The sequence below is a fragment of the Leptodactylus fuscus genome, chromosome 5 (assembly GCF_031893055.1).
Source record: "Leptodactylus fuscus isolate aLepFus1 chromosome 5, aLepFus1.hap2, whole genome shotgun sequence".
Taxonomy (NCBI): Eukaryota; Metazoa; Chordata; class Amphibia; order Anura; family Leptodactylidae; genus Leptodactylus; species Leptodactylus fuscus.
Genome location: NC_134269.1, coordinates 44,444,332 through 44,457,205, shown reverse-complemented (window position 1 = coordinate 44,457,205; position 12,874 = coordinate 44,444,332). Strand labels below are relative to the sequence as shown.

The 12,874-nt window shown below is 42.9% G+C and overlaps 1 protein-coding gene across 1 annotated transcript in view; it reads right to left on the bottom strand.

Annotated features, from left to right (window-relative positions):
* Positions 1–12,874, bottom strand: part of LOC142202753 (tetraspanin-15-like) — a 106,236-nt gene that overhangs the window by 54,382 nt on the left and 38,980 nt on the right. The window contains exon 3 of the mRNA XM_075273054.1: positions 5,190–5,264. Within this exon, the coding sequence (XP_075129155.1) occupies positions 5,190–5,264 (75 nt within the window). The remainder of the gene's footprint in view (positions 1–5,189; positions 5,265–12,874) is intronic.

The following is a 12,874-nucleotide window of genomic DNA, read 5'->3' as shown; positions in this document are numbered from 1 at the left end:
CACGGAGAATATCTAAAGCACTTCCCCACCGATTTATTATGCCTTGTACGCCAGGTATCTGAATTAATCACTTTCATGGATGGTGGCATGGTGTGGGTAATATACACTTCACTAGGTGAGACTCTGATCTGAATTTCTCTCTTAGGCTCCATGCACACAAATGTGCTTTGTTTATGCAGAGAAGCACTTATACAGAGAAGCACTGTCCTGTAGTGATATGCATAAAATGCTTTGGTTGTGATAAAAGTCTTCTATTCATCTCTAGCAGCAGTCTAAGACCTCATGCACACAGCCGAGTGCACAGCCAGTATGCTCGCCGTGTTTTTCACAGCTAGAACACTGACCCATTCATTTTTATGGCCCCACACACTCCACTGTGTATTGTCACAGTCCAGTGTAAGAAGCCTTGAGCAACACTCAGGACAGGTCCTATTCCTATCCGTTTTGCAGACCATGCTCATTGCTCTCAATGAATGCACAGGCAATGTACGTTCAATTGCAGCCGGGCAACACGCACATGGTCGTGTGCATGTCGCCTTAGGCTGGATTTCTTTCAGTTTTTTCCAGCTTTTCTTGTTAAAGGGGATATCCAGGTTTCAAAAATTAACTCTAAACACTAGAGATGAGCGAGTACTGTTCGGATCAGCTGATCCGAACAGCACGTTCACATAGAAATGAATGGACGTAGCCAGCACACGGGGGGTTAAGCGACCGGCCGATGTCAAAGCGGAAGTACCAGGTGCATCCATTCATTTCTATGGAGCGTGCTGTTCGGATCGGCTGATCCGAACAGTACTCGCTCATCTCTACTAAACACATCACATCAGTGCTAAATACTCACTATTCTCTTGTGCACCCTTTGCTTTATTTTACTTGCTGCTCCTTGTATCACTATTATTCACAAGTGGAGAATCTGTGGACAAACTACATTTCCCATGATTCATCTGCCTGCTCTCACTCTCTCTGTAGCCCTCCTTTCTCCACTCTCCCTTGTAATGAAATCACAGGTAATAAATCACCCCACATCTGAGGTCACATGCTGCTATGATCTATTGTTTGAACTGCTCACAGGGAGGGGTAGCGAGCTTGCAAACGAAACATCACTATGAGGTCTTTGATCTGAAAATAAATCAGATTTTTTTAAAAACGCAGCTATTTCAACAACAAATAAACCAGTGCCAGAAAAAAATAAAAAATAAAAAAAATAAATCGCTGACACAAAGGACAAAACTGGCTGCAGTGTAAGGGGTTAATCATTTTACTGTGCGATTGTATTTTTCACAGAAGTCTCCTTTTCTAGCAATGTATGCTCATTAGTTTGGGCAAAAATTTCATTCTCAGTCAGAAGGTGAGGAGGTCGTGGACATCGCTTACACATCTTGCATAGTGAACTGTAATACAAAACTTTGTTAATAAGCATTATAAGCAGCGACGGCCTCACAGTAGGGCGATCGCAGTCACTTCATAGATCCCGGCCTACCGAGAATTAGTTTATTAATAAAAAGCTATAGGATATGGAATAAATGTGACTATATTCGTGTAAAAGATATGATGCTGTAAAAAAAAAAATCCTATAGTTGAACCTCCCACCTCCTGCAGTAAAAGGGAACCTGTCAGCAGATTTGAGATACAAAAACCAGACCCAGTACTTTGCAGCGTATCCCATGGCTGCCCATATGGAGAGCTTTATAACGCTTCACCGATTCTGACATCCACAGTTAAATAAGTTTTATTTTTATGTAAAGGAGTTGAATAAAGTCACAGGGGTGGAGATCCAACGCTAAAAATTAGGGTAACCAAGTATCTAAAATGTAGTATACATGTAGTAATATAGAGACAGATTTAGAAGGGAGTCTATCATTTAGAAAAGTCATTTTGGAGATAAACATATGCCGGAATAGCCTTTAAAAAGGCTATTCAGATACTGCCACCAGTTCTGCCAAAGATCCCCCAGTTTTTAGGAAAAACCGGTAAATAGTATATGTAAATGAGGGCTCACCGAGCACCCTGGGTGTTCCCCGGGGCCAGCGAGCACCCCCAACATCATATCTTATCAAACGCCCCTGCATAGCTTGTGCTCTGTTATGATCCTCCTCCGGACGTCCTGTACCACCCATATATTCAGCATTCTCACTCCGGCCGGTTGAAATCCCGTGCATGCACGATAACACTCTGTTGTGAGCGTTGCTGCACATACCCAAGCGCCATTTTGTTGTGGAGAACTGCACGACCATACTACGCATGTGCTGCATGCTTGTGTAGTTCTCAGGGGAACTGAGTATACTAGTGTAGCACAAGCTATGGAGGGGCGTTTAATAAGGTATGACGCGGGGGGTGCTCGGAGGCCCTGGGGAATGCCCAGGGTGCTCTGTGAGCCTCATTTACATATACTATTTACCCGTTTTTACTAAAAACTGGAGGGGTCTTTGGCAGAACTAGAGGAAGCACCTAAATAGCCTTTTAAAAGACTATCCAGGCATATGTTTAACTCAAAATGGCTTTTCTAGATGATAGACTCCCTTTAAGCCAGAATTCTGGCACATTTAGACATTTAATTTATTAAATCTGCCCCACCGTGGAAACCCTCTATAGAAACATATGAAGATCTGTGAGAGGAAATATACCAGAATCAATCTTTAAATGTCTAAAGCCAAACCTTATATTCCCCAAATCTGTGGCAGACAGGAGACATCCTTGAAGATGACATCCTCCATCAATGAGTTTGCACTCCACAGACTTATCTGTTCTGACTGATGTAGATTTATTAAGCGTAAGGTGCCAGAATTCTGAAGTAATTTGCGCCAAAGAACTGTCTAACATGCCATGCACCATATTTATCAAGTGTTTTACAACTTTTTTGGCGTAAACCAAGACTACACTGACTTCTGCGACGGAGTCCATCTGGCACAGATTCCACCTAAAATTACAGATAAAGTTCTGCAAGCGCAACTTTTTTGTTTGGCGATGTGACATACCCGACTGTAGTCAATGGGTCCCTTGGGACTCCTTGTTATTGGCCATTAGACAGATTTGTCTTTATTGATAAATCTGTTCTTCAGGGCCTACAACAGACCAAAAGAACGGATTAAATGATGCAGATGTGAATGCACCTCAAGCCAAATAATAAAGTTAAAGTTAAATTAGACACTTTAATAATGTCACAAATTTATCGTCCAGGATCAGACACTTCGATTAATCTGGCGTATTTTAGGACTAGTTTGCCCACTTATAGACAGCGTGAGTACATTTCCCCATTGTGGGACTATTAAAGGATTATCTTATCTTATCTCTTACATCTTCCCCATTGTCCACAACAGCTCAGTAATGCCAAAATTTAATAGCGTATGTCCAATAATTTATTATAAATAGACTCAATGTGCCCATATATTACCACCCACCCTCACCACTTAGCCCAGTAGAGTCACATTTTCTGATTCCTCTAACACCTCTTCCTGTCAACAGACAAATCTTTTACTGACGTACATCTGACGCAAACGCCTTTCATAGCCCGATACTTAAGATTCGGTGTGAAATTGTGTCTCTTGAAGCAGCAGTCTGACTATTGCACCAGCTCACAGCGGTCCTGATGCCAAGAAAGACAGATTTATGATTCATATCCTCTATTAACAGAAGAGCAATTCACCCCTCAAGTCTTTCGTAAAAATAGCAGAACGATAAATCCGACCATAGCACACACCCTGTCAGGAAATATATGAAACACTGGTTCATGTTCACTTTGCATCATATTATCCATACCCCAGAGGTAGGTTCTGTCGAACGGTATAATGTGAAGATTAAAGGTCGCCGGATACATCATGCAGCATGCTATGTTTAGAACACATATACACAACGCATGGTATATTACAATCCCTTAAAACCTTATATCCCAGTGTATCTATCTAGGGGCATGTTAAGTTGTGTCCAAACATCCTAAAACTTTGTATGATTCTAGGCTGACAACTTCCAGAGGTCTCCCATAGGTATAGTAATGTGTATCCGGTCTCTGGCCCTTATAAAGTCGCCTCCTGATAATCCTGTGTCTAGCCCGGGGTTGGTTTTATCTTAATATGGCCGCAAAAGTGAACACAAGGATCCCTACAAATGTACAAGTAGTTGCACTCTGGTATGGTCCGATACGTGATATCAAGAACAAGGGGCTCTTCAATATACATATAGATCTACAAATGCAGTAAGGCTACGTTCACATCTACGCTGAGTGTCAGTCTGGCGCGGATCCGTCAGATATCATAAGTGTGGCAAGCCCAATTTATTTGACTGGTGAAAAAAAAAAACAAAAAAAAAAAAAAGATGCCTGATGGGCCCCATTATAGACTCTGAAGCCCCATGAGCTCCATTCATGTCCATTCACCAGAAGAACGGACAAAACAATGCAATGTGAATTTAGCATCAATGAGTAACACATGCTCATAATTGTACACAAAATATAGAATATGTTTATTGAAGACTAGAGATGAGTGAACACTGTTCGGATCAGCGGTTCCGAACAGCACGCTCCCATAGAAATGAATGGAAGCAGCTGGCACAGCGACCGGCCGCCGGCAAAGTGTACATGCCAGGTGTTTCCATTCATTTCTATGGGAGCGTGCTGTTCGGAACGGCTGATCCGAACAGTGTTCGCTCATCTCTATTGAAGATGTTGTATATACTGTACAATATAAAAAGTACTCTGCGTGGAACAAACAATGGCCCCCATAATAAATAAAAAAAACACTGAAAAAACTCCTTGTCTTCTTAATCCAAAATGAGTGTAGATGAATGGTCCAAGGGTTAAATAACCCAAGTCACACTTGTAAAAAATAATCATAGCTGTGTAATATCGGCCAAAGGTAGCGTAGTCGCAGCGCGTTATTCACCTACAGAATCACCAGCGTGCAACTCGATGTGATACAGAGTTAAAATGTAGGGGATGAGATCCAAACAAATCCCTTAGACACTGCTGACATAAAATACGGTCCTAGACTGCGGGTTCTGATCCAGCGACAAGTGAATAATCCAGCTAGAATATGGTGGATGAACCATGTCATGTGAATAAGCTCTAAGACCTAATAATCGGCATAATTTGGCTTAGGATGCTGCATTGTCCATCCTCCATGCCTTACATGACACCCATCATACGATTTCCATGCCATTTATATAGGACTGTATATCTTCCCAGTAGTTTAACATACCTGAGTTTCACACACCAGCTCAACGATAATGAGGAGAAGCTCAACAATGAAGATGACAAGTAGCACCCAGAAGAACTGAAAGAAGAGAGAGAAGACATCGATTAGATTGTTAATCCCGGCGTCATGTCCTTGTCTCTGGATTCAGGAACTGCTGATTTGTAAATCACTTGTATGGATTTTATTTCAACCCAGGCCTTTGCCTTTAAGGTCACTATTACCATAAGACAATAGTCCATGTAACTCATGCTCTTCATAAACATGCATGTTCATAATGGCTGAGCATGCATGTTTACTTTAATAGGTACAGAAGATACGAGTCCAGCGTACATATGGTGCCACTTTCTGCCCCTTATGGGGGGAGGGGGGGGGGGGGTTCTGTTACCAGAACCCAGCCTGGCAGATAGATAGGTTGGGATCACCTGAAACAAATGGTGTTTTTCACTAGTGAATACCTCCATTGCCGACATATTGTCATTTTTGTAAATAAGCAAATGACCTCTTTAGAGCAATGAGGAGTGTTGTTCTAAAGGGGGAAAAATGGATTTAACCCAAAAGCAGTGGCAGATTGTATTCCGCAGCTTGAGACTCCCGCGGAACGCCGATGCATTGCCATGCCACCATGGGGAGCAGAAAATGAAGAGGAATCCGAGGCAGATGTCCGCCTCTTCATTTTCTGATGCCCAAGTGTGCAAGAACATCCCCCCCAACTGCTAACACCCAGTGGTTAATCTATTGATAAATTTCTCAGCGGAAGAACGGAAGAACGGCACAACACATATGGCAGAATTTCGGAAGTGCCTAATTTCGCTCCATATCATCTACTAGAGCAGGACACTTCTGACTGACATTTTGATTATATTCTATAAAAACGTAAATGGAAGCGAGCATCACATCGACATCACCACTTTCATCCATTACACTTAGTTAGATGAAGCCCTCCTGTGTCATTGCCTGTTAATATTTGATTCATTGTCTAGCTGGCGACCTGTGCCCTCCATTTTATCTATGCCATTTTGAAGGGAGAGAGTACAAGTCTCCAGCATATTAAAATGGCAAGCGTCACAATTAAAATGCAATAAAAAAAAGCGCGTACTAGACGGAAAAGCGGAAGGCGGGAGATGTCTCAACTTGTCATGTTATCACTGGCTGCTCACGTGTCAGGATATTAGCTGATCACATAATAGAGACAACATATTTGTGCACAAGTCCCCTGTGACTGGCGGCATACCGTCACCAGCATTGTGCGCCGATGCTGGTATTAACCTCTGTGCTTCTAGAAAATGACATGAAATGGAGCGCTCGTGTCTCTCATCCCTGCTGCACCGATGATGAATTAGGCCATTAGACCCGAATGAGACTGAACGATTTGCCATGGAAATCGGATTTCCTTAACTCTTTGTTGTGATGACCGACGGATTAATTACAGAATATGGAGCTTTTCAGAAATGGCGCCTAACTAAGGCTCATACGCTTTAAAAAAAAAAAAGTTTACCATCACCGTGATCACTTGTAAACCACTTATATGGGGACGGCCAGTGGTAGAGGATACATCCATTTTTTGTGTCAAAGTCTAAAAACATCTTCTAACTAGAGATGAGCGAGTACTGTTGGGATCAGCCGATCCGAACAGCACGCTCGCATAGAAATGAATGGACGTAGCCGGCATGCGGGGGATTAAGCAGCCGGCCGCCGTCAAAGCGGAAGTACCAGGTGCATCCATTCATTTCTATGGAGCGTGCTGTTCGGATCGGCTGATCCGAACAGTACTCGCTCATCTCTACTTCTAACGTGTATACAAATAATCTGCTTGGTGCACCTGGAGAATGGCTGCATCTGCGGGAAAACCTGCTTCCATCTGTAGTCAATACACATTGAGGACGGTCAACCTTCATGTTAGGAGCGGTGCTGGGTGGAGATTACAGTCAAAAACAACAGATCTTATAGGCGCAGCCACACCCCAGCTATACAGGGCGATTTCAATCTCAGGGTAAGTTCACACTGGGTTTTTTGGACTGGAACCTGAGGCGGAGGCCGCCTCAGATTCCGGTGCAAAGTACGGGTAGCTGCGACTGGATGCCGATGCACTGCAGTGGGCACTCCGCTCCAGATTAGGCCCAAATGAATGGGCCTAGTCGGAAGGGATTGTCTTCAGGTGGATGTCGTGAGACGAATCCACCTGAACGAATGATCATCTCACTTCCTTTTCCGGGAGCCGGAACAAACTGTCTTTTTGGTCAGTATTTTGAGGCGGATACGGCCTCAAAATCTTGACCAAAAAACCTCGTGTGAACTTACCCTAAGAAAGGATTGTCCATACGGGAAAGCCCTATCATTGCTCCAACCTATTTTTCATTGAACCCACGTTGGAATAGCCCTTATAAAAGCTATTCTCTTCCTACCATTTTTTTTCTTTGTGATCGCCACTGTTTTTGAATTATTACGCCTGAAGAAGTAGCAGAGCCGACAGCGCATGCACAGGATTTGAATCCTAATGAACAGGACACCGACGGCTTACGAAGCGAAGAGGACGTCTTGAAGAATGTGGGACGTGAGTAAAAGTCACTGAAGGTGGCGTTACTTGGATGACGATACTGTGCTCGGAGCACAGCGGAAACGCCCCTTGCGTTCCCGGACCATCATTTGTATAGAGGAATAAAATGTGACAATTTAAAAATGGCAGTGAACGTAATAGAAAAAAAAAAAATGTAGGAGTAGGATAGCATTTATAAAGGCTATTCCAACATGGGTTCAGAGAAAAATGGGTTGGAGCAATGATAGACTCCCTTTAACCATTCCCGACATTTCTTGTAATAGTACAGTGGATGTTGGGTATTTAGAGATAGGCGGGCAATGCTGGGATCACCAAGATCTCTGATCACGGGCACATAACCCCAAAGATGCCATCGCAGCATCTGAGTATTCACTACCACTTTAGTTTTGAGTCTCAGAATGGTTTCTTCGTGGCGAGATTGCAGGAGTCATATATTTGGTGGCTCATTGTTTAGCACTGCAGCCTTGTAGCGTGGAGTCCTGGGTTTGAATTCGGCAATGGACAACATCTGCAAAGAGTTTGTATGTTCCTGCCGTGTTTGTTTGGGTTTTGTCCCAAACTCATAAGACATACTAATAGGGAAGGTACAGTTAGGGCCAGAAATATTTGGACAGTGACACAATTTTCGCGAGTTGGGCTCTGCATGCCACCACATTGGTTTTGAAATGAAACCTCTACAACAGAATTCAAGTGCAGATTGTAACGTTTAATTTGAAGGGTTGAACAAAAATATCTGATAGAAAATGTAGGAATTGTACACATTTCTTTACAAACACTCCACATTTTAGCAGCTCAAAAGTAATTGGACAAATAAACATAACCCAAACAAAATATTTTTTTTTTTCAATATTTTGTTGCGAATCCTTTGGAGGCAATCACTGCCTTAAGTCTGGAACCCATGGACATCACCAAACGCTGGGTTTCCTCCTTCTTAATGCTTTGCCAGGCCTTTACAGCCGCAGCCTTCAGGTCTTGCTTGTTTGTGGGTCTTTCCGCCTTAAGTCTGGATTTGAGCAAGTGAAATGCATGCTCAATTGGGTTAAGATCTGGTGAATGACTTGGCCATTGCAGAATGTTCCACTTTTTTGCACTCATGAACTCCTGGGTAGCTTTGGCTGTATGCTTGGGGTCATTGTCCATCTGTACTATGAAGCGCCGTCCGATCAACTTGGCAGCATTTGGCTGAATCTGGGCTGAAAGTATATCCCGGTACACTTCAGAATTCATCCGGCTACTCTTGTCTGCTGTTATGTCATCAATAAACACAAGTGACCCAGTGCCATTGAAAGCCATGCATGCCCATCACGTTGCCTCCACCATGTTTTACAGAGGATGTGGTGTGCCTTGGATCATGTGCCGTTCCCTTTCTTCTCCAAACTTTTTTCTTCCCATCATTCTGGTACAGGTTGATCTTTGTCTCATCTGTCCATAGAATACTTTTCCAGAACTGAGCTGGCTTCTTGAGGTGTTTTTCAGCAAATGTAACTCTGGCCTGTCTATTTTTGGAATTGATGGTTTGCATCTAGATGTGAACCCTTTGTATTTACTTTCATGGAGTCTTCTCTTTACTGTTGACTTAGAGACAGATACACCTACTTCACTGAGAGTGTTCTGGACTTCAGTTGATGTTGTGAACGGGTTCTTCTTGACCAAAGAACGTATGCGGCGATCATCCACCACTGTTGTCATCCGTGGACGTCCAGGCCTTTTTGAGTTCCCAAGCTCACCAGTCAATTCCTTTTTTCTTAGAATGTACCCGACTGTTGATTTTGCTACTCCAAGCATGTCTGCTATCTCTCTGATGGATTTTTTCTTTTTTTTCAGCCTCAGGATGTTCTGCTTCACCTCAATTGAGAGTTCCTTTGACCGCATGTTGTCTGGTCACAGCAACAGCTTCCAAATGCAAAACCACACACCTGGAATCAACCCCAGACATTTTAACTACTTCATTGATTACAGGTTTACGAGGGAGACGCCTTCAGAGTTAATTGCAGCCCTTAGAGTCCATTGTCCAATTACTTTTGGTCCCTTGAAAAAGAGGAGGCTATGCATTACAGAGCTATGATTCCTAAACTCTTTCTCAGATTTGGATGTGGAAACTCTCATATTGCAGCTGGGAGTGTGCACTTTCAGCCCATATTATATATATAATTGTATTTCTGAACATGTTTTAGTAAACAGCTAAAATAACAAAACTTGTGTCACTATCCAAATATTTCTGGCCCTAACTGTAGATTGTGAGCCCTGTATGGGGCAATGAATTAAAGGAGAAATCCACCTCTCTTCCTTTATGGGAAGTAGACTTTTGTTTGAGGACTAGTTGGTAAGTCAAAGAATTAAAGGGGAAGATCACTGGACCCAACTCTCTTCCCTTATTTTTGGGTGGTGGACTTTGGTTTGAGGACTGCTTTAGATAACTAGTTGGCGTTTTGGTGAATTAGAGGAGAACACCAAATCCAATTCTCCTTTCTCATTTGAAATTCTCACCAACTTGCTCTTCCAAGATTTTTGCTCTTTTCTTCATTTGCTGTTAAAAAACGATTCTTCTACCCCAGACGACACATGGTACGGGATGTAAAATTTTTAAGACCGCAGACAATTAACAGATAGAACTTGGAGAATTTTGTCAGCATGCAGAGAAGCCTGCCAACTTCAACATGCCTTGCTCACAGTCTGATATTGTGGTGACAAGTCCATGCCAAGGATTGAATTAGTGCACCATATGTAGCGGTAGCCACACTGTCTATAAAGAATAGCGCAAAAAAGCCACAGTCATCAAATACTTTATTACCACTGAATGCAATAGAAGAACAGCAATAGTAAAAAACAAGTCCTATAATGGTCAAAAAAGACCCAGCCAAATAGATAAAAATACCTTAGAACCCATACACCCCTCCATGAGCAAAAAGAAACCAACAAATTTGCCCTGACAAATAATTTATTGCCCCCTTAGTGTCCTCATAAACAATATACTGCACTCACAAACTATTTAATGCCCCCTAACTGCCCACACACACAGTACTGCCCCTTAGTGGTCCCCAAGCTTGCCACCAGCTGCAAGAACCTGGTGGTGCCAGCAATGGTAGCAACATCGAGACGTCATGTATGGCAACATGCTAGGCTGAAGAGGAGAAGCGATTATTAATATTGGCCATTTCATCTTTAAAAACCAGGGCAAGGGGCAACACGGTGGCTCAGTGGTTTACACTGCAGCCTTGCAGCACTGGAGTCCTGGGTTCGAATCCCACCAGGAACAACATCTGCAAAGAGTTTATATGTTCTCCCTGTGTTTGCGTGGATTTCCTTCCATTCTACAAAGACATACTGATAGGGAAAAAAGTACATTGTGATCCCTATATGCAGGAGGAGGCTCCATGCAATTGTTTGTAAAGGGACCACTGGATGGTGTACTCCCCTGGTCACCACTGGATATATCTACAGTATATATATTCTGAATACAGGGCACTTTTGAGCACAAAATGGAATGATCACACAAGTGAAAATCTGTATTTTCTGCACACGCTTAAAATGCCAACTTCATACATCAAAACATGAAAAGCTTCAGTAGCCGAGTCTGGACTTTCATGCACATGGAACGTGGGGCCTTTGTATTAGCCAGTGCAGGACTTGGAGAAGAATAGAGCCTGTAAGGATCAGCAGGGGACAATGAATCACCTTTGGGAAGGTGGCGGAGATCACTGACCCCTGATATTTATACTGGGGCTGTATCTAATGAACTTTAATAGACTGCCGAACAGCAGCCACAGAAATAATCACTTTGCCGAGGCTTATACGGTTTTTTTTTCTGTCTGGGCTTTATTCTTGTTGAATGTCACACAGTCTGGGGCAGAGGTGCGCCATATCGATGAGAGGAATTTTAACAAGATATTTAGTGTTAAAAAAAGAGGGACACCGCATGGATGACAAGCAGGTACTGTGTACACATTCTGAGCCGGAGGTTAAAATCTTCATCTATGAAGCCATAAACTAAACCTGTGAACTAAGCCAGAGGAGCACAACCCAATATTATAGTGTTGGCATTCTTCCGTAGAGCAATGCTAGTTGGTGACCTACACACCGCAGAGGAGACAATATTCATATAAAGTACGTCTTATGCGTACTCTTCATACACAGGTCATCACTAAAGTGAATGTCACAATGGGACCAGACTCTTGTAGCCCCCTACAAGGTGCATTAATATTTGTTAGGGCATTCCAAATTAATCGGACAAGCACTGACGCACTCATTTAAAACTTAACGTTTATTGTATAACCCCTAAGAAAGGCTAATAAGGATATCGCCAAACAAGCATTATTAAAAATGGCCAACTGAGTCACAGTCACCAAAAACTCGTATCAATATATACACACAAAATGTAATCCTTCAGGTTCAAGCCAGGACCAGTACTCCAAGCATATTCACACAACCATATGTAGGTAGAAAATGGTTCAATCTTACTCACTTCGATGACCATGCTTACTCGGGATGGCACCAGCGGACTGACCCTAGATGTCCCTAGACTGTCCCTCAATTCCCCATATAGTGACTCCCGCCCTGAAAAGGGGAGTCCCGAGCTGAACCTGATTTTGAACAGCTAGCAGTCCCTACGCCACGTTTCAAGGTGTGTCAACATCCATCATCAGGGGACCTAACTAACCTGACATTGATGAGAATTGTCATCTACAAATACCTAACCAGCATCTTTCTGCCTTAGGAGGGATAACCTATATAACCGGCACAGTGGTGCACTAAGATAGGATCACAAACTGAAGTCTGCTTCTTATCTAGACTTGGAGTACTGGCCACTGTCATCCATTTTTCAGTTTTCATATCATATGATCATCATACTGGCCAGGTGCAATATATTTTTTATGTAGATTGTGAGCCCCATATAGGGATCACAATGTACTTTTTTTTTTTTTTCCTATCAGTATGTCTTTGTAGAATGGGAGGAAATCCATGCAAACATAGGGAGAACATACAAACTCCTTGCAGATGATGTTCCTGGCAGGATTCGAATCCAGGATTCCAGCGCTGCAAGGCTGCAGTGCTAACCACTGAGCCACCGTGTTGCCCTGCAATAATTTTGTACAGAATGGAATATAGCACACGGTTGTCACCTTTCCCATACCGG